The 22,252-nt window shown below is 50.5% G+C and overlaps 1 protein-coding gene and 1 long non-coding RNA gene across 3 annotated transcripts in view; one reads left to right on the top strand and one right to left on the bottom strand.

Annotated features, from left to right (window-relative positions):
• Positions 1 to 21,901, bottom strand: part of CRMP1 (collapsin response mediator protein 1) — a 71,657-nt gene extending 49,756 nt beyond the window's left edge. Inside the window, exon 1 of one of the 2 annotated variants that reach the window (XM_059165580.1) lies at positions 21,463 to 21,901. In XM_059165580.1, the coding sequence (XP_059021563.1) occupies positions 21,463 to 21,843 (381 nt within the window). In that variant the 5' untranslated portion in view covers positions 21,844 to 21,901. Of the gene's footprint in view, positions 1 to 17,195; positions 17,440 to 21,462 lie in introns of those variants that run through there. The other variant, XM_059165591.1, reaches the window with a different exon arrangement.
• LOC131826390 (uncharacterized) lies at positions 16,911 to 17,357 on the top strand. The gene is made up of 2 exons (XR_009351562.1): positions 16,911 to 17,225; positions 17,323 to 17,357. It is a non-coding gene; the product is annotated as an uncharacterized LOC131826390 (long non-coding RNA).
• Positions 21,902 to 22,252: the final 351 nt, after the last annotated feature.

Here is a 22,252-nt window from a genome sequence, read left to right on the forward strand (position 1 = left end):
AGGCAATGTTCACTCTCTCACTTGCTTCAGGTCTCTGTTCAGCATCACTTACCTGAGAGCCCCCTGGCTGCCCTGTCTGGAACACTAGACACTTCTGTCCTACCAGCAAACCCTACACCACTGCCCACTCTACTTCATAATACCAACTACAGTACACCCCACACACTATATATTCACATGTTTATCTAAAATGTGACTTGCCCACTGACATCAGAACTGTGGGGCTCCCCCACTTACAGGGTCAGACACAACTCATGGGGGACTACTGCATACACGTTGATGCAGATAATGGTGACAGCTGAAATGGTGCCCTGCAGCTGTCCTGACAAAACTGTTAGCTTCATGGGGGTTAAGATTTTCCCTCTGCATCTCTGATACTCAGACACAGCCTAGCTGGTTGATGGATGGATGGATGGATGGATGGATGGACGGATGGACAGATGGAAGGATGGACAGATGAACAGATAGATTGATGGGTGGATAGATGGATAGATGAATAGATGAATGGATGGAGGGGAGGATGGATGGACGGATGGACAGATGGATGGATGGACAGATGGACAGAGAGACAGATGAACAGATGGATGGATGGGTATATGGATGGAAGGATGCATAGACAGATAGATGGATGGATGGACAAATGGGTGGGCCCTGAACTGATTCTTGGAGGATCAAGAATGGATCTTGATGGAGAGCAAAGGTATCACAGCCATGAGACAAGGAACTATGGGCCTTGAGGCAGGGAAGACAAGTATGAGCCAACACATACTGCTCCCCAGCAGGATGGGATCTGGCTTCAAGCTCAACCACTCTCAGGCCCTACAACTTGCCTTTTAGCCCTAAGATAGAAATCAGCCACAACTTGCACAATCCCCCTCCAGGGCCAAGGAAAGAGGAGGTTGGGGCTCTACATATCCAAAAGGAGAGATAAAATAGTGTGCAGATTTCCCCAGGCTCCAGAAAGCAGGGAAATGTGAGTCATTAGCAGCAGCTGGTGCATGGCTTCCCCATGGGGCTCTGTCACATTTAATAGAGAGCTTTACAGGCTCAGCCTGAAAGGTAGTATTTAAAGTACAGTGCACCAGAAGATCAGCCCCACACTTCTCTTCCTAGAATCAGATGGTGCAGCTTGTGTTCAAATCCACCTCCATCCCCAGTTACTGGCAGATAGTGTATGTAGCTACTGCAAGGGGTCCCTTCTGGGGTTCTCAAGGGGAAAGTGTATTTCTAAACCAGCATGTCCATAGCAAGGCAAGAGCTGATGTCACTTCTTCCTTTTCTTCCTTAACATTAGCAGTGCCTTTGCCTTTTAGTTGGTATTTTTGGAATCATGCTTTTTGAATTCTAGCACAGAGGCATTTAAGTAGATGCTATTCCCAAAGGGGAATCACAGGTGTAGTGAGTTTAGAAAATTCTGGGTTAAGCAGAAACAAAGATCATTTATACAACTGGAATTCCCAGATTCTCTATTTTATTGATGTATAATGTGAATATGTAAGAAGGGAGCTGAATTTACATATTTTCCAAACATAGATCTTTTTGTGGTATGGAAAATTTGACAAGGATGTTTCCCCAGACAACACCTTAGAAATTGTGCTTTACAAGAGTTAAGCTCCCCAAGCCCGTTGGCACTGAGTGGTTCTTATGGAACGTTAGGTCTGATCTGACCTCAGATGGAAACATGGCTTTGAGACGGGGCAGCTTCACACATTCACATAACTAATAAGGGTCTAGCATAGACCCAAGGTTCCCTAACTTTCTGCCTAGCACTGTCTCTATCAAACATCATTCTGTCACATCTTAAAACATTTTCACACTCTAGAATCCATGACACTCATAATCAGATACAATTTACAAATACAAATCAGGGGTCTATGAGCCAAGGACCCAGCATTTTAGGGCTCCCTTTCTTCATGCAGGAAATCTAAGTGTAAGATCTCACAATAAGAGTGAATTTGATGGTAACATAATTTTTAAGAATTCAACAAAGTAGAAGTCACACATTTAAAAGAGAATGATACCCTGCTCTCACAAATAGCATATATGAACAATGACGAGCTTTGTATAAGAACCAGTGTTTAAATACTTGGAAGAAAATGAAATATCTAATCAAAAATTCAACAAAAGTCTAACAGCAGGGTGTGCCAGGGACTGTCATTCATTCCACGGTGATAGCAATGACCTTAAGTGAATTGTGCTCAGCATGGCTCAAATCCTTGGATCGGTGTTATGGAGGAACAGAATGTCCAGATTCAGACACAAGTTCCAATCTCTGCCCACTTATTATCCATGTGACTTAACCTCTTCTAGACTTAGTTTCTCCATCTGCAAATGGGGACAATCGTCTCTGTCTCATAAGGTGGTTGGGAAAAGTCCATGTAGTATATATATAAAGCGTTTAGCACAAGCCTAGCCCCTGTAAGTACTAGTAGAGTTATGCATTGCTTATTCTTTGCCATCTTCTATAACAGGAACTACACTCAATAGCTATTTAAGGAAGCAGTGTGTGCAACTAAAAGATAAAGTGCTTGCCTTTAAGGAGTTCTCAGGCCAGTTGGGAAGACTGAAGTGCTGAGGCAGAGAGAAGAGAAGAGATAGGGAGGCGCACAGAGCCCCTCTCTTCTAGCTCTTCCAGGGGGAAAATTGCTTATCTGAGCTGGAAGAATGAGTAGGAATTAGCCATATGGCAAAGGAGAAGAGAGATTGCAGAAAGGAGTATGGCATGGGGACAGGCACAGAGGAAGAAGGAAGCTGGTATGCCAGGGGATCTGTACGTGGTTTCATCTGGCTGAAGTATGCCCTTCGAGTGGGGATGTGGAGCATGTGCAGGTGCCAGCTCACAGGGATTCTAACCCCATGTGTAGACAGAGTCCAGACTGGTCACCATGATCTCAGTAAGATCAAGCACTAGACAATTTCGCAAAATGTATCAAGGGCCTTAAAACTGTTCATGAACTTTGACCTAAAAATTTAGCATGGGATGTCATGCTCCTGGGAATCTGTCCTCAGGAAAATATCCCCAAAACAGGCCAAAGAATTAAGGACAAAAGTGTGATCCAGAATTAATTACAATCTTATAACCATACCACTGATGATGATGAGGTATCATTCACCTGCTAAAATATTTCCCTGGGATTTCTAAGGGTGGACAAAAGTGCTAGACAATAAAATGTTAGGTGAAAAAGCAAAATACCAAATTCCGTATATGGTAGTAATTCGGGGTAGGGGGAATAGATCTTTCTGCTAGTAACTGACTCTCCCCAGCAGAGACTGTGGAGGTACCCGCATGTCCCATTGTCCCTTGCACAGCCCTCTGCCACAACACTAAGCCCATGTCAAGGTCACTGTTCATGTGCCCATCTCCTACAGGACAGGACATCCCTTCATGGCTAGCAGTGCCTGGGGTAATTCATCTCTAGATCCCCAGGGACCAGCCAGGGGTGTTTAGCAAATGTTTGCTGAGCAACAGGAGAGGTGGTGAAAGACAAGAGGCTAGGAGAAAGGGAAGAAGAAGAGAATGTTTGAAAAGAAGGAGGAAGGGAATGAGAAGGAGAGGACAGAAGTGGAGATAGAGAGGGAAGGAAACGGACAAGAGGGAAGAAAGGAAGGCAGGAAGAGAGGATGGGGCAAGAAACAGAGAACTGGAGAAAAGAGCAAACAGACACATTAGAAATCTCTTTCTCTGGTTTAAAATTCCCCGAAAGCCTAAGCCTGCTGCCCAGGAAGAGAAGATGCCTTAATGCAAAGCCTGCACAACACAGATGGTGCTGAAGGAAACCCTCAGGAGGGGCCCACATAAACCTTGCTTCTGGACAGTAATCACATCTCTGCCAAAGGTCTGTGAGTCAGAGAAGAAGCCCAGAGAAGGGAAGGGCTTGTCTTCAAACCTGCTATCATCTCCATACAGCCCCAACTGGGAGAGAGCTGGTGCTGGCAGGACGTCTTCATTCTCTTCACAAACACTAAGTACTACGTAGAATGCTGCTTACAAAAATTAGCCCTCAAAGCTTCAGACATCCTTACCCATACAACAGCAAAGTAAACAACAGTCAGCCTCAGCCAGGAGGGGAGGTCTGGGTCACAGTGAAATTTCTGCATCATCGACTATCCCTGAGTGAAGCAGGAACAACTCCCTGTGTTGTTCTCCCTCCTGCCTGGTGGGAATAAAATCTGTCATCTCCACTGCAAAATCAGAGGGATGGAAAATCCATTAAGGTCTAGGAGGCTTGGAAGAAAAAAGAGGTGATGTGCTAATCAAATCAACACTTACCCAAAAATCACTAGTTTAGCAACCTTGGGCACCTGGAAAATAGCAGAAAACCAAAGCTGTTATTACAGAGACAGGGAAGACAGTGACTATGTCATCAAGGAAGGGACAATTGAGCTGGGTTCTGAAATATGAGAAGTTCAAAGAAGCCAAAAAAGGAGGAGAAGCAGAACCTTCCAGCAAAATAAATAGTATATAAACAGACACAGTGTTCTTAAAGCTCCAGGTTCTACATAGTCTACAAGGAATGCAAAGTGGACGGTGCATGCTGTCCGTGGTCCTGAACCCTAATTGAGCATTGGGACAGCAAGGTTTCTCCAAACCCTGAAGTTGGATGCTGAAGTTGCCTCTCCCTTATCCAGCCTTGTAGTTCTTCTTTCTTGGCTGTTATTTTGTAATCTTTATACTCCCAGAGGACAAAAACAATCGTGAGCTATATTTCACAATGTATGTAGCTGGTTATATTAGCACTAAGGCTTAATACCACCCTTTCAATACTTTAATTCTCCCACCCCAGGAATTTGGGGGGAGGGCATACAGTTCTTCACTAAGGTGAAATGCTTCACTAATACTCTAAATCAGAGTAATGAAATGATGAGTCACTCCTTGGGAAAATGAAGAATCCCTTCCTCCAAAGGACTAGCATGAAAATGAGTCTCAAAAAGATCTGGGAAGCCCCACTTTGATAGAAATGTGCTTGACCATGCATGAACTGCATTCTCTTGCAATAAAAGAAATGTCAAGGTGAGTTTTAAAAGTTACCAGTTCTTCAGACTCTATAAGCCACTAATGTTGAGGCTTATGTTTACAATCCAAACATTCAACAGGACAGGTAGGCACACCTCACTCATGCATGTACAACTCATAACAAGGCACCTGAACCTAGATGCATTCCCAAAACTGACTGGGATTGTCTGCTAGAAATTCCAATCCAGGTGATTTGTCAAGATTTTCATTTACCAGATGTACATTACAAGCCAAGAATTTGTTACTAACAAACACCTCCAAATAATCTTGATACCGGCCCTCTGTGATGAATTGTGCTATTTGTTTTGTAATTCTTTCTGCGTCCCCGCACTTGCCATGCTCCAATGTAGGTGCAGGGCTCTCCTGCCCCACCAGCTGAGGGTACAATCATGTGACTTGCTTTGAACAAAAGAATGAGAGTGGATGTGAGTATGCCCATCTGAGCACAAGTTTTTTTGTTTTTTTGTTTTTTTAGATTTTATTTATTTATTCAACAGAGATTGAAAGTAGGCAGAAAGGCAGGCAGAGAGAGGAGGAAGCAGGCTCCCCACTGAGCAGAGAGCCCAATGTGGGGCTTGATCCCAGGACCCTGAGATCATGACCTGAGCCGAAGGCAGAGGCTTTAACCCACTGAGCCACCCAGGCACCCCTGAGCACAAGCTTTAAGGGGCAGGTGGATTCAGTTCAATCTTCACAGTCCATCCTCTTCCATGAAGACTGCATGACCCAAAGAGGGAGCCTCCTCCATTCTGAGTCCCAGAAGGAGGGAATATGAGGAGAATACATGACACAAACAGAAGCTTGAAGACAAATCAAGCTAAATTCTGCTACACCTCTGCCACCCACCGACCTATAAGCAATAAATATTTGGGGTTGTAAGTCAGATTACAATATTGTTTGTGATGGGGCATTATTGCATCAAAGTGAACTGATACACCATCAAGATTCTGTGATGAGAGCCATCTGAGGGGCTTTCTGGCTCAAATACTTCATGATTCATGACTCAGTTCCTACCTTTACCAACCAGAGCCCCATGCTTTCAGGCTCCCCTTACAGATCTCCCATTCGACCTTCCCACAGCAGAAAGGGCTGCCATATGGTGCTTCGGCACATCCCACTTATTCCCTTATTCTCAGAAAAACCAGTCCATTTGCTGTTTTTTTTTTTTTTTTTGCCTCAGGGAGCAGCCTGTCAGCCAGCAGCCCTTTGCCACACTTTCCAGGAAGGCAGGCCTGGAAGTGGCAACCAGCCTGAGACCAAACCTAATTAACACCCATTTGCTCTCCACTTGTGTGGGTAGTGAGCACAGTGGCATCTTCTTCCTTCATGAATCAGAAATAGCGGTGGTCCCCATGGATTACAAGCTTTCTCTGGAAGCTCAGGCCCATTTCCATGACAACTGCAGTTTTAACAGCGAGATCTCAGGTCCCATGAGACTGGCAGACAGTCAGGAAATAGTCCCTCATGGACAGAATGTCTGGTTTTAAAAATAACCCACCTATATGATGACCCCAGAAGCGGGCAGAGCCTTTGGGCTACCTATAGGAGGATGGCGCCAGCTACATCTGTGTCTATGTCAGGACCATTCCTGTGCTGTCTTGTCTCTGCTTTTTACCTCATACAAAGCAATGTGGACATAAATCCCTTGCCTTTAAGGAAATCATATCCCTGAGCGTGTGCTAAGCATCAATTCTGCATTATATGGGTTTTCATTTTTTTTAAAGATTTTATTCATTTATTTGGCAGACAGAGATCACAAGTAGGCAGAGAGGCAGGCAGAGAGAGAGGGGGAAGCAGGCTCCCTGCTCAGCAGAGAGCCCGATGCGAGGCTTGATCCCAAGACCCTGGGATCACGACCTGAGCCGAAGGCAGAGGCTTAACCCACTGAGCCACCCAGGCGCCCCATATGAGTTTTCACTTTTAATTAAATTACCTGAAGAAGTGGGTATGACGGGGGTGCCTGAGTGGCTCAGCTGGTTGAATGTTTGACTCTTGATTTTGGCTCAGGACATGATCTCAGGGTCGTGAGGTGGAGGCCCAGAATAGGACCCACAAACCTGCTTAGGATTCTCTCTCTCCCTCACCCTCTGCCCCACGCCCTGCTCTCTCTCTCTCTCTCTCAAAAAAAAAAAAAAAAAAAGTGAATAAATAAAATAAAAAAGAAGTGGATATGATGGCTACAAGTGAGGAAGCTCAAGGAAGTGAAATAATTTCTCAAGGTCACCCAGCCAGAAGTGGGTGCTGCGAGATTTGAACCTAGTTCCACCTGTTTCCTACAGAACAACAGCCTCATTGCCCCCAGGGTGGTGATCCTGTGTTCTCCTCACTGTACCTGGCTAACAGGTCTGAGCTTTAGTTCCTTCCTCTGCAAAATGGGGACAAGCAAGAACTGGCCATGTATTCCCATTCAACTCTTTACCAAGCACAATCCCAGCGCCATGCTGATAGGATTGCTGCCATGGTGACCAGAAGGGAATAAGGGCTCTGAAGGTTGCTAAGAGCTCTCCAGTGAAGAGATATTAAATGCAGAGACCTATTCACCTAATAAACACTGGCAGTGCTGTCTGTGAGCCAGATGCTTCCACACCCATTATCTCATTTGACAAAGAGGCAGAGTGGCTGGATGGTTAAGTCTGTGGGTGCCAAGCAGACCACCTGAGCTCTGATCTGTCGCTACCCTTTCTAAGCCTGTGCCCCAGGCAAGTTCTCCTCTGCCTGGGTCCATTTTCCACCCATAATGCAGAGAGCTCTTTTGAAAGACAAATGAATGAACATGTGGACAGGCACTTAAATCTGTGCCTGGTTTTGTGTGTGTGTGTGTGTGTGTGTGTGTGTGTGTTTTAACCTTTGCAACATGAGGAGATGTATCTCATTGAAATGCTCAGTTCCATCTCTGACCTCTCTCCAAACTCTCCCTCAGACCCAAGTTTTTCCTAGATCTTGTTGCATCTGGTCCAGAATGTCCTTGCATGTACCCGCTGAAACACACCTTCCATGGCACCTGTCCCAGTTCAGCCTTCACCACCTGTCTCCCTGCTGCCTGTCTTGTCCCTGCCACATGACAGCTAGTGACCTTTCTGAAACACAAAGACAATCATGTCACATGTCTCCTTTAAACCCTTCATCAGCTGGCTTGTCCTCACGTACAAGACAAAGGATGCCCTCCTGGGTAATTTCTGGCCTGACCCATCCCCTCCCCCAGCCTTGTGTCCCCCACATTCCTCTACTCACCACACATGGACTCCTGAACAGCGACTTCATACCCCCATGCCTTCCTATGGCCTTCCTGACAGTCTGGCTCTACCCACTGATTTCCAGCTCACCCTGTGGGCCACAGTGTCCCAACCCCAGGGATACACGGTCACCCCTTGCTCTTCCCATGGCTCCAGGCAACCACCTCATGGTCAGCATTGCTTCCTGGCACTTCATCTTCCACGCTCATCGTCATCTGTCTATCTCTCCCATGAGACTGGGAGATCCTTCACACCAGAGACTACAACTTATTCCCATGCAGCTTCTTAGCCGGGCGACCCGGGACAAGACCCCTAACCTCTGCATGCTTCAGTCTCCTCCTCTGTAAATGGAACCAATCAAAGTGCCAACTCACAGGATTCCTAAAGATAATGTGTTAAAGCACCTTGGTCCATGTCACATGATGAATATGGTCTATGCTGGTCTATGTAGTCTAGTATTTTATGCCAAATGTCCTATGTCCAAGCACTGAGGAAGCAGGAAAAAGCTTCCATTGCTCTTACGACCTTCTCAAAGGTGTCTGTGACTCTAGAAAGTTTTTAAGCCAGTTTGAAAAGTGCCCAGTGATTAAAGTTTTCATTTGAATCTATTTTGTTCTGCGTGTCCAGAAATAAAGGATAGCAAAAGAGAAAAGAAGAAAATGAAAGGAAAAAAAGGAGTGAAAAATCTTAACATTGCACCTAGAAAGTGTGCTCCATGAAGAATAGAGCACCGGGACATTTTGGAAAAGAGAGGGCCCTGGGTAAGGAGAAATGCCTTGGAATTGCCTTCTGGAGCCTCCAGAAAAATAAAAGGAGACCTGTAAAAACTCGGGGGAAAAGTAGGGCAAGAGGCAGACTCTCAGTCCACACACACAAGTGAGCTTTCCAACAATGGAGCTGCTCAAGAATAAAGCAGGCTGCTGAGTAAAGTGGTGATCTCTCCGTCATGAGAGATATGCAAGGAGAGGGTATTTGGAATTCTTACACTAGAGGAGAGGTAGGGGGTGAGGGAGAAGCCACAGACACTACTTCCTGCCTTCTTAACATTGAAAATTTTGTATAACTTAAAAGGTTCTTTTTAACTTTAATGTTGTACAAATAAAATACTGGCTGAGATATTTTTAAGACTTCAGCTCTAAGGGTCGATGAGTATGGGACAAAATACAGGGCAGCATAATTTGGGGACAGATACAATATCTAAAACAGCTTCCTGTTTCCTTTCTGCAATTCTGCATCAGACTCACTGAGCCATGGGACTGACCTGAGGTCATTATTCAGTCAAGCCCTCATGAGATACGGGTGCTATGATCCTCCAGCTTATACAGAAGCCCTTATCATAAACTCTTGCTTTTCAATGGGAAATGCAACAAAGCCCATTAATATATCAGCTCTGTCCCCTCTATACTGCCAAAGTACCACTTGGGAGGCCCTTTCTGAGTGCCCAAAACCCTTCATGCCATCCTCATCTTCTTCTGGATGCTCACCACCTAAATACTAAATCCACAGATAGGCTCTCTGTTAAGATAAGTCAAAGGCAGAAGAGGCTGAAACCATACTCAGCAACGCAACACCATCTGCAGCCGGGTTTCATTCATCCACCCGCACAGTATGAAGCTTCTCTGTCAGTCACCAGCCCACAAGAGCACTCCTGAAAGATGCCAAAGAGAATGAGATGCTGTTCCAGCCCTCCAGTGTTCAACTGAGTAGACAAACCAAAGTTACTGAAGTGGGAGTGCTCACAGTTCCCAGCCGCTGGGGGAAGGATCCTCCATGGAGAATGGACACAGCTTATATGAGGGTGAATGGCTCTTGTGGTCAGGGAGAATGATTGGCCAGGGAGAATGTTCCAGGTGCCTGGGGCCCTGGTGCAAGGAAGGAGTGGGGAGCAGCAACACCATATGTCCACAGCCATCACTTCCCTCCTTTTCTCTGCTTGCTTTTATTTTCTAGACCAGTGTCTCTACAAAACCCCCTAGATCTCATTCCTTCTCCCAAACCACCAACACCAATTCAGAGTGGCCTTTTCCCAGAGCAAAGTTAGGATTCCATCACTGCATCTCTCCAGGGCAACAAATCTCAGCCTGTGTTCAGAACACATGTCCCAACAGCATAAAAAAATTGCAGCATTCTTAAAGTAATTAGTAAAGTAATTAAAGTATTAGTAAGTAATTAAAGACCTACACAACACCAAGTCAGTCAGCATTCATTATTAGCATGCCATCCCTACTAGGTGTGACAACAGCCTGTCTCAGGCATCTTGAGTAGCTCACGTCCCTAAGCTTCAGCACTAGGGCACTGTCCACAGCCCTGACTATGTCCTTTTATGGGCCCAAGGGAAAATCCTCTTGAGGCTTTCTTTCCAGGACAGGAGCTTCCTCTGGTTCACAAAAAAAAAAAAAAAAAAAAAAAATTAGACTCATTCAACAACACCTCCCTGCTTGTTGTAAATGCCCAGGATTCCATCTGATACATGTTACTAGAACAATTTGTAGACTTGGTTGCAAAAATATAAATTTTACATGCTGATCAAAATTTAGCAGCACATCTGCAGAGGACTTTTTTAATAGACCACTCTGCTCACAGCACATGGGCTAAGAATCGCTGGTAGCTAGACTATCTCACATTTCCTATCTTCTACCAGTGCTTCTTGTAATGGGTTCTTAATCTCCATATCTGGCCCTTGGCTCTCACCCTGTACGCCTTCACCAATCTGGATTTCCAATGGCCCACTGAGACCCCTCGGCTTAGTGTTCATTTCCAACTTAATTCAACCTAAGAAACAGTGCAGGCCTTTTCTTCCAAACTCATCCTTTATACTTCCTGACCCTCTCATCATTAGCTCTAGTAACTGTTTATTAGCATCCCTTATGTGCCACAACTTTCCTTTTCTTTCTGTTTTTAAAATGTTCTTTTTTTTATTCTTACCGTGTTATGTTAGTCACCATACAGTACATCATCATTAGTTTTTAATGTAGTGTTTCACGATTCCTTGTTAGCATATAACACCCAATGCTCCATGCAATCCTTGCCCTCCTTAATCCTCATATCTCCTTAAGGAAGCTTATCATGAGACTTCTCTCCATTGACTTAGGTCTGATCATTCTTTGACTAGACCCATGTTTCTGACTAGGACCCATAATTGAGCACAATTTCTTAGAAGCATATCAGGTTGCTTCCAGTCTCCTTCTCTCCCACTTTGGCTCCTTCAGCCCAAGTCCCAAAGTGAGATGATTTTTCACCAGCATCCAGTGGCAAAGCTACAGCCAATCCAAGGCCCTCACAGAGCATCAGCCAGAATTAAATGTGTGTTTCCGAAAACCAGTTGTGGCAGTTGTTTGCTATGGAACAAGACTGACTAATATACCTTTCCAAATTATGAATAATAGCAACTAACCTAGAGAGGATACACCACATATGGGCATTAGTCTAGGCATCTGACACATAGCAAGTCATTTAATTCTCAGGAAAAAACCCTGTGGAGTATTACTATCTCCCTTTCACAAATGAGAAAATTGGTGCATAGACAGAATAAGACACTTGCCCAAATTACATAGGGAGTCGGTGGAACGGTTAGACTCCAAATCCAAATTGTCTGGTTTCAGAACTCACACTCCTTCATGCTGCCTTTATCATACTAGCTTCCCAGTTCACAAATGTCCAGTGGCTCCCTGTTACTCACAGAATAAAGTCAGAGTGTCCTAGACTTGGAACTGGATCATGTACCCCAACTCTAATCCAGGGGCAAGAAAAGGAATCCAGGGGCGCCCGGGTGACTCAGTCAGTTAAGCATCCAACTCTCAGTTTCAGCTCAGGTCATGATCTCAGGGTAATGAGATCAATCCCGCGTCAGGCTCCCCAATCTGTCCAGTCTGTTTGTCCCTCTCCCTCTGCTCCTCCCCCTGTGCTCTCTCTCTCTCTCAAATAAATATATAAAACCTTAAAAAAAAAAAAAAAGGAAGAAAAGAGGGAGGGACGGAAGGAAAGAGAGTGGGAGGCTGGAAGAGAAAGAAAGAAAGAAAGAAAGAAGAAAAGAAAAGGGAAGGGAAGGAATCTGAAGCCCAGGAAAAGAAAGTGACTTGCTTGAGATCAAATAACCCACCCGTATTTGAGCCAGACTTGGAACCTATATGCTATTTCCATCCCAATTGGGTACATGCTACCTGACCTCCAAAGTGTTACAGAATCCCCCCATACCTGCAGCCCTTCACACGTATTTTCTGTTCCTCACTCCCCACCCGGATCCAGCTGCCTCTAAAGCCTCACTCTCTTCTGACCATATTCCTTCTCTAGCGCAAGTCTTGTACAGGCTGTTCCACCTGCCTTGCTCACTCTTCCCTTGTCTCCACCAATCAAATTTCTCAACATCTAGCTTGTGCTGCCCCCCACATCCCAGGAAGCCACCTCCTATTGCTTTCACCAACACTGAGTCCTCCCCTCCCCAAGCCGCTCTAACACCTGTGCTCTGTCATCCTTAATCGCTTTTGTGTGTACTTTGCCACTTAGGCAGTAAGCTTGTTAAGGTCATGGATCATGAAATATGTATTTTTAGCTGCCCATCACAGCGCACAGTTCCAAGAACAGAACAGAGAGGTGGTGAACACTTGCCTGCTCACCTACCGTTCTGAGTTTTCATTTCTTCCAAGAGAGAGCCTGAGTCTGGAGAAGGGAACGATCATCTGTCAGGCACTGAAATGTGCCAGGCACACTCACATATGTCACATCACGTGAATACCACGGATTCAGTCGTGGCCAAGTTCATCACGAGAAACAGACACGTGGGGCTAAGTTGGCACGGCTAGGGTTACAGAAGAAGTCCTAACAATATCATTGCTACCCTCTCTGAAATGCTTATCAAGAATTTAATCTAAACAGAGTAATTTTTCCCCTAAGAATATGGGGGACCCCTTCTCTGGTCATGAATTAGACATAAGTGAGGGTGTTTGCGTCTCTGCCCTGGATGATAGAAGCTCCGAATGGGGATCAGATGTCCAGCTGCACGCTTCCAGTGGCCTGAAACATGGGCAGGTCTGTTCCTAGCTCTTTCTCCATCCTCGGCCCTGGTAGTCCAAGACTGCACTGTATGCATGACAAATCCCTGTGGACATCTCAAATCCTTTGTGTAAAAAAAGGGGAGGCATGTAAATAAACTGAGTGTCTGAACTGAGTGGCATCCTCAGGAAGAAGTGTTTCTCATATTTGCACATCAGAGTAACTGATGAGAAGTGTTTCACGTGTTTCGCATATTTGCACATCAGAGTAACTAACTGAGTCTGATGTGAGTTTCACTTACTGATCTCTTTCTTCCCATCTTCGCTGTTTCATGGTACGCACACATGCAGACACACACAGATTTTGATCAGATAGTGATTTTCATAGCAACAGACCAGCCCTTCTAGCCCCTCTGCTTGCACCTGGATATTTCTTTCTTCCTGCACAGGCCACTGCAAGAGTTTTTACGTGCCACCGAAACTCTTTGGGTTACAGGGAGGCTATTGCTATTGCCCTATAGAACTGCTCTGAAAACCCAGTGAGATCACGGAGGTCATGCCGAATGCTGTTAACAGCCTGCAAACCCACAAATAATCAGTCCCCATGAATTCCTACTTTTAATAATCATAATTCTTCACCCTTGCAGTGGGCACTCTGGTCCCCCTCCCCCACCCCCAATGACGAGCAGACCTCCCCCTTCCATGGCTCTGTTGAGAGCCCAGAGCTTCTGCAGGGCCAGGAAGCCATGTGCCTTTGTTTGCTCAGAGCCACGCCCAGGATGTTCTAACACTTCACCACCGCAGTGGGCTTCAGAAACAGCTTCAGCTAAATTAATCTGTGGCTGTACCATTAATTTTTTTTAAAAAGCCACACATGAAAGAGAGCTTTGTAAATATTTTAAACAATCCTTAGGGGCTGAAGCTAAGTGTTTCTGCTTTTTCCCTCCTCTCTGTGGGGCACTCTCTGATCTCAGGGAAAGGCTGAGGTAGAAATAGAAGGAAGGATGCCCGACCACAATCAACACGGGTAGAACATTGTCCTAACTCAGCCATCCCCTGTCTGGGATGTCCTTTTCCTCTTCTGCTCAAGGACCCTTACCCCATCTCTGAATGTTCCGGCTAATCTGGGACCTTATCCCGATGATTGTTAGATGACAATGCTCAGGCTCACAGGGGGCACAGAGGGACCGAACAGTGAGCAGATGGATCCTGGGACTGAGCTAAGAGCTGTATCTTTGTCCTTTTCAACCCCCAGGTCCCTTTATGAGCCACATACACCACGGCTACCAAAAACACTCAGGATTTGTCCTCCCTGCATAGAGCGGCCACACTGGGAAGCAGAGGTTTGTACAGAGCTGACTTTCCTTCATTTTCATCCACACACCACACTCAGTTGCCTCTGGGTCTCCCTCCACTCATGTACAAGCCCCCGTCCTCCCTGTACTCCTCCCAGGACTAGGGTGGGTGTCCCTGCTGCGGTTTCCGCCAGCCTGCTGTGTGTCCCCTTAGCAGACCCCCCACGCTTGGATGCAATTTCAAGTGGAATGGTCGGTCTTTGCCAGACTCTGGGAAGGCATGGGCAAACCCATCTCATGCCTCCTTTCTCTAGCACCCAGCACAATGCCCAGCCCAGTGCAGAGCTTATTAATTTACCAGATGAGTACTACTGTGCAAACTAAGGATGCCGCATTTGGAAAGCCACAGAGCCCTGCCACTCATTTAATGGCATTCTGGTTTCTGTCACAACGTGTACATTTATCAGCAAAAGATCCTTGGGAAGGTGAGGGTCCTACACAGGAGCGCCATCCAAGTCCTTCCTCTCTGGTTTGCTGTTCTTTAAGCCACAAGTCTTTCTGGCTGAAGTGGGCTTATGTGGACCAAATGAAAGACAAATAAAGGCTCCTCAAGGGCCTCCTTCCCAGGAACTAAATATACTTTTCAGCATCTCCTCCCCATGCACCCATGCTATCGAAGCTGCTAGAACCATGCCATCTGGTTCTCTTTGACACACAGGTTGACTACTGGCTTCGCACGAAGATGAAAGCAGAGCATCAGCCAGTAGTTCTACTGCCCTTATTCATGCCTGACACTCACTAAGTGCTTTGCCAGAGTCCTCTTGGATGCGCCTTGGTCCTGGGAAGCAGCCAGTGTGGGCCCCTGTGGGATATCAGAGCGCAGAGGCTGAGAGGTGGCAGAGTGAGGCTGAGCTCCCAGATCTGTCTGATACAAAAGCCGGGGCAGCCATCTCCACTTGGGAGGGCCACAGCAGGAGGACAGGGCAGCTGTTCAAGTCTGGAGCGCCATTCTTACACACCTGCCTCGAAGACCACTGGGCAAAACTACCTTCTTGGAAACTGGGGTCCTGAGAGGGGGACAGACCTGCCACGGGCCACAACCACAATGGGCCCCAAGGCTCCAGACTCAGCAGTCACTGCCTCACCCCCGACTCCCATCACTTGCCCTGGTGCCCCTGAGGGTTCAAGAGAGGGACCTGCTCAAACAAACCCCCCTTTTCCTCCCAGCACTGCCTTGCCTGGGGCAACCACACCTCTTCCCATGACTTCTAGGCCACCAGAGTTTTATAGGACTGGCCACCCACACTTTCATATCTCAAAAGGCAGGGATAATGGGTGGATGAGAGATGGTCACTACCCTCAGGGGACACACTCTAGACAGGAAGTCACCAAAGGTCTGCTGGCAAGACCTGAAGCTGGGTCCAGGAGGGGTTTTCCGAGGAAGACTCAGCCCACAGTTGGAGAGAAGATGCAGGGGTGGCAGGATGGGGGCTCTGTCCCAACCTGCCTCTCACTTGTGCCCCAGCCAGTGCTCTAGCCTCTGGGGTGTTTAGGTAGACAATGCCTCCTTCAAAAGATTTATTGAAAAGACTCAAAATAGTATCTGTGATAGACTGGGCAGTAAATGAGAAATGTCAGCTCCCACCCCCTACCCAAAGCTGCCCACCTCCGGTAGGTGCCCTGGGGCTTCCAGAACCAGGATTCTGGATAAACGACTATGTTGTGTTTCCTGTCCTCAAACCTCAGGTATGCTGGAGGATTCTATCATACCCAGAATGCCACCTCCCAGCACCTGGCTACTCCAGCAGCTGCTACCAAAGGCCCATAGGTTTCCCCAACGCCTGTGAGCCACAGCCTTCAGGATTGGTTTGGCTCGACTGGGGTGTCACGGAGGGAATGGGGTGGAGGACAGGTCTCCCTGAAGCTGCGCCCTCAGCCCTCAGCTCCCCACCCGAGACAAAGCAGGGATCCTTTGTTTCCGGTCACACCCAGGGACAGGGGACAGCTCAACCCCCACTACTCTCCTACCCCTCAGTGTTAACCCTTCTGGGGCCACAGCTGCCAGTGCCTCCCCATTAGGTTTATTTTTAGCTGTGGTGAGGAATGGGAGGGGCTCTCCATCATGGCGCTGTCTCTAGGTCCAGGCTTCCACTCCATCAGTATGGGCGGGGAATGGGAGGCGTAGGACGGTATTTTTCTTTCCTCGGGCAGGGAAGGAACTCGGCGGCGAGATGCAAGAGCTGGACGGTGCTGAGGCCAGGCGCAGGATGCTCGGCGCTCTCCGCCCCATCCAGGCTCCAGGGCTGGAGGGAGGGGTTCGGCCCCCCGCGCCCCTCCCTCTTTTGTTCAGCTCCGCATCCTCCCTGTCCACGCCACCCTCCCGCACTTCCCGTGGGGTGGGGGCTGGAGGACGGCAGGCCCGCGGGGAGAGGGACCCGAGGCTCCAGCCCCGCCTAGCCATGCGGGGCTCCCCCTACCACCACCACCATTGTCCCCAGAGGCTGGGGGGGAGGGGGCTGCAGTGCTGAGATCAGCCCCGCCCCACCCGCCGCCACGCAGGAAGCCTCGGGGGCCGCCCCTGCCTTCCCCCCGCGGATCCCGACCCTGGCGGCGACCACCCCCACCCCACAAAAAACGGCAGGCGGGGCCGGGGGGCCCGGCTTACCGTGATGTGCGGAATGCTCTTCTTGCCCTGGTACGACATGGCCCCGCTGGCGCCCTCGGCCCGGCCGGCGGACCTGTGGGGCTGTCTTTCGCTTGGCCCGGCTCTCAACCGGTTCCGCTCCCCGCAGGCGCGGTGACAAAGGCCCGGGAGGGCAGAAGAGAGGGATGGAGGCTCAGCGCCCGCGGCAGCCCACGCGCCCGCTGCCCTGGCTGCTCGGCCCGCCCGCCGCCGCCGCCGCCGCCGCTCCGGCTGCCAGCGCCGCCCGGCTCGGTGAGGAGGGCGGGAGGAGGAGGGAGAGGCGAGGGCGGGAGGAGGGGGCTACAGACAGACAGCTCCTCCCGGCGGCGCGGAGCTGAGCCCGATTCGCCCCTCTCGGCTCGAACCAGGAAGCTCTTCCCTTCCGATCCCCCCCCCACTCCGCCCCCCGCCCCCCGCCCCCCGAACGGCCCAGCCCCGCCGACCCCCGCCCTGCGCGCACGCCCTAGGCTGAGCCCCGGCCTCGCTCTCGCGATTGGGAAGGTCTGGTTTTCAGGGTGTTTTAAATGCCGGAGACTGCCTCGGGCAGCGCCGGCAAAGCCCGCCGCAGCGCCACGGGTGTGCGGCCCCGCATTTGCGGGCCACGACCGAACAGCTGCGCAAGGCGGGGAGCGTGGGGCGGGCGCTGAGGATCCGCCCGAGCTGCGGGAGCATTCAGGGGGCCCTCCGGAGCCGGCCCAACGACTGCCCCCGCCCTCTTCTGCCTCTCCTGCTGCAGCCTCCGTTCCTGTTGGTCCATCCGCTGTGCACTCTCCCTGAATAGATCAAGCTCTTTTCCATCCCCAGGGACTCCAGGCCTTTATTCAAGCTGTACCCTCTTCCTTAATATCTAACCCCAGACAAAAGGTTACCCATCTCCCAGACTCATCTTTAACGGCCTCTCCACAAAGCCTCTCCTGCCACCCTCCCCACTCCCATCATTGAATCAGCCTCCCCGAGAGCTCAGCAGGAGCCTTACTGCCAGGCCAACGGAGAGCAGCCCGAATGACAGAGACAAGGCCCTAACCTAATTAACGGCTGACCTTCCCTACCCCCTACAGCAGCTTCTCATCACACAGCCTGGACCTCGGGCCACCAGGTCACCCCCACAGGTTTGCCTACCAGTGATTGTTTGGAGGGCCAGACCGCTGGTACTAACATCCCCACAGACCCCAGGAGAGCCTGGGGGGACAAGAGGAGAATAGGATGTCCTGCTTCCCAGCATATAGTGTACCACAGTGAGAGGTGGGCAGGAGGCCAGGGCATAGCTTGATAAATTTCTTGACCAGAAAGAAGAGGGAAGGGGTATTCCTAGCAAGCCCCCACAATCCCAGACAGGTACCCCAAATCTCCAGACAGAATAAAATGTTAACCTTCTCTGCCATTCACTTTCTGCCTGCAAAATACAAACCTGCAGTATCTTTTAAAAGACCCATTTTCTTTACTTTCAAGTTGTCACCCAGAGGGAGGATGTGCTAGGGGTGGTAAAACACCCCACCAAGCAAGCTGAGGCCTGAAGCCCTTCCCTCCACAGCCACCTAGAGACCAGTCACCCACACCAGGACAGGAAGCTAGAGATGCCTTGGCCTTGGGATAGATGTGGGGTTGTAAATTCACAGAAGAGAAGCAACTTAGTATTCCAGGAACACTAGACCATCATTTTCCCATTATACAGGTGGAAAGTTTGGGCTTACAGAAATAAAATAGTATCTCAGGTGCAAAGTATATTAGCTACAGCGGAACAGTTTCTGGAAGCCAGGTTCCTGCCCACCTTATCTAGAACTCATTCTCCTACACTCATTCTTCCAGTCTGTCCTCTGGACTCTGATCTGGGTCTTAAATCCTTGTTGATTTAACAATTTAAATCAACCCAGAATTTGCAGAACCCAGAATTTGTAGGTCTCTGTTCCCATAACGCCTACATTCCCTTCCTCAGCTTTGGTAAGTCGGTTCCACGAATCAGGACGTCCCCAGGGTCAGTCTGGACAGGGAATCTCCAAAGCCCGGGACAAGACCACGTGGCATCTGGGGGAGGGGCACCAGTTCGCGATTGGCCAAACAGATCGCTGCTCCCAAGCAGACTTCCCGGGTACAAAGCGCCGCAGTCGCTGGGCCTCCCGCCTCAGCAAACGCTGCGCCTGCGCCGCAGAAACTCCTCCTTCCTCCCCAGGAGAGAGCTTTCTGGGCGGGGGGAGAACCTCGGGCCCCGGCAACCTCTGCAAAGCACTGGAGCCTCGAAGCCCGCCCCAGAACCCGAGCCCCGTGGCCGTTTGGTCCCCAGAAAATAAAACGTTTCCTCTGAGGGAGACCGTGAGCCCCTCGGTTCCGCAGTCCCAAACCTAGAGGAGTTCTAGAGCCCTAGGCACGCCGGAGGCGCCGCCTTTTGTCCAGTCCCCGAGAAGCCATGGAGAAAAGGAAGAGTGGGTCAGAAGAGGAGAGAGAGAGAGGAGTCGAAGAGGTGAAGCGACCACCATCCCTAAATGCCTAGGCGCGGCTGCGGAGCTGCCCCAGACAGAGCCTGGGAGCGATGCTGGCGCTGGTGACACTGGTCGTAGCTCCGTCAGGGACTCACTTTCAGACAGCTTCCGGACGTGCACAAAGCGCTCTCGCCTCCCTAATACTCCACCACGCCTTGTGGGTGCCTGGGAGAAATATGCCATCCCCATTTCACAGGTGGAGAAGCTGAGGTTTAAGAGGACTAAGTGCCTTGGCTGGAAACCAAGGTTTCCCGGTACCGACTCTGACTTCTGGATCCGCAACCCTGAAGCCTCCCGCTCGGGCTCAGAAGCCTGGATCCCAAGCAAGGTTGACCACCAGGAAAGAAGGTGGTCAGGAGAGAATAAGAAGGGGTAGAGAAAAGGAGATGACTCGATGTCGCCCGCCCTTCTCCCCCACCCCATAACTATAGACCTCCCCTTTACAAAGCACCTAGTTCAGGACCATGGAGAGATCCCGAGCAAGGTGGACAGAACGCGGAGAGCGAGAGAACCAAAGCAGCAGGAGACCCGGTACCGCTTATAGCAGCGGTAGGCTGCCCCAGCCCCCACTCCTCCAGGAAGCCCTCCCAGATTTCTGTCTGGATTGAGCTCTGCTTCCTCCCGCTCACTTCATGCCTCTCACAGTATTTAAGGGGGGAGAAGGGTTAATAAAAAATGATAGTAAAATTCAACAACGAACATTTATTGAATGCTCACTGCCCACCAGCATTAACTGATTTAATAATGTATCTGTCACCCACCCTGGCCTGGGGTGGGGCCAGCGTGCTGAGCTGGGACTCCAGCACCTACCGGAGGTCTGGGACCTCAGCAGTGCTCAGACTCTGAGTTCTGGGCTAAGGTGACAGCTCGCTGGACCTCCTGTGTTCCAACTTTCGTTGTCCTGGCATCTGGCCCCGACCCTCACACATATGTCCCAAAGCTGTGCTGTCTACCCATCCATCTTCCTCCAGTTCCATGGCGACCTCTAGCTTAAGGGAGAAAAGCCATAGGGCCCACGGCCTGGCATTCCCTCTCCCTAATGCTCCTTCACTTTAGGAGGGTAAAAACCTCCAAGTCTAGGAAGCCAGAGACCGGGGTTCAAATCTCTGCTCTGCCTCCAACTTGCTCTGTGAAGAGAGCAGACTGGCGCCGTGCTGTGGGACTCAGGAGCATCCCCTGAAGATGTCAGTGCTTGGGGATAACAGTTTCTAGTTCTATCTGCCCGACCCATCTAAATCGTTAACCAAATCTTTCCCCCAGAAAGCACAGAGGGGGCACACAGGAAGGGTTCCTTTCAGCATTAACCTGTGTGACCACAGGCATTTCACTGAACCTTTTCCAGAGCCTGGAACACAGTAGGTGCTCTATAATCACTAATGAGTGAGTGAATAAATGAATGGACGAATGCGAAAGGAGCTCCCCTTCTTTTCCTAAGGCAGGGAATGGGGATCCTTGGGTTAACTTCACCCCAGAGGTCCACTCGCTTTTTAAGGGTCCATGTGGCGGCTGTAGCCAACTTACTTTCCTTCTCAGAGCCTTGCTCTCTCTTCCTGCAGAAAAAGAGCAGGGAGCTGGATTTCGAAGGACCCTTTGGAGTCTCACTACCAAATCGTACCACCTCTCCGACCCTCCGGTGTGACGGAGTGGGGGAGGGGCCTTCCGTGGCCCTCTCCAGCCCGGTGGCAGCATCCGCGGCACTCCGCTCAGGCGGCTCCACGCCCAGCTGTCCCGAGGGCCCCGCCCCCCCGTCCGGTCCCCGCGCGCCCCGAGGGTACCTGGCCATTGTCCCGGCCGAGTGGCAGGTCACGGGGTGCGGGGCAACGGATGCGAAGCGCGGGTGGTCGCTCATCGCGCTCGCCCGGCGAGCTGACCGCGGAGCCCGAGAGCTCACTCACGTCGCTGGCCGTGTCCTCGCTACCACCCGGCCCTGGCAGGCCGACGGCGTCGGGCCGGCCAGCACTGCGAGGCGTGCGAGCCGAGCCGCGGCGGCCCACGCTGTACGCGTCGAAGTCGATGGTCTTGTTCTCGTAGGCGCCCTCCACCGCGGCGAACATGCCGCCGTACTTCTGGCGCGGCGTCTGCGCCGCGCTGCCCGGCCGCGCCAGGTACACGGGCAGGTCGTCCTCGGTGTTCCACGCGCGCCGCCGGTCCGCCATGCCGGTCCAAGGCCGGCCGCCCACCCGCGCTCCCGCCCGCCCGCGGCCCTGGCCACCGCCGTGCGCCGCGCTCCGCGCTTGGTGCGGGCCCGCGGCGGCCCAGGCGCGACTGCGGCCCGGGGAGAGGAGGGGCGGGGCGGGGCGCGCGGCGGGGCGGGGAAGGGGCGGGGCCGGGGCGGAGACTCTGGGAGGCTGTAGAGAGCACTGCGGCCGGCTACAAAGGACCGGGGGGCGGGGACACGGCGGAGGCGGGGAGGGACGGTGACGTGCCGGAGCCGCAGCGCCGAGGGCGGGCAGCCGAGCCGCAGTGCCCTCACCACACCCCCACTCCCCGCCCCCAGACCGAGCGCAGGACGCGAGGAGAGCGAAGAGGTGAGAGCCTGGAGTACACACACACACACACACACAC

The sequence above is a fragment of the Mustela lutreola genome, chromosome 1 (assembly GCF_030435805.1).
Source record: "Mustela lutreola isolate mMusLut2 chromosome 1, mMusLut2.pri, whole genome shotgun sequence".
Classification (NCBI taxonomy): Eukaryota; Metazoa; Chordata; class Mammalia; order Carnivora; family Mustelidae; genus Mustela; species Mustela lutreola.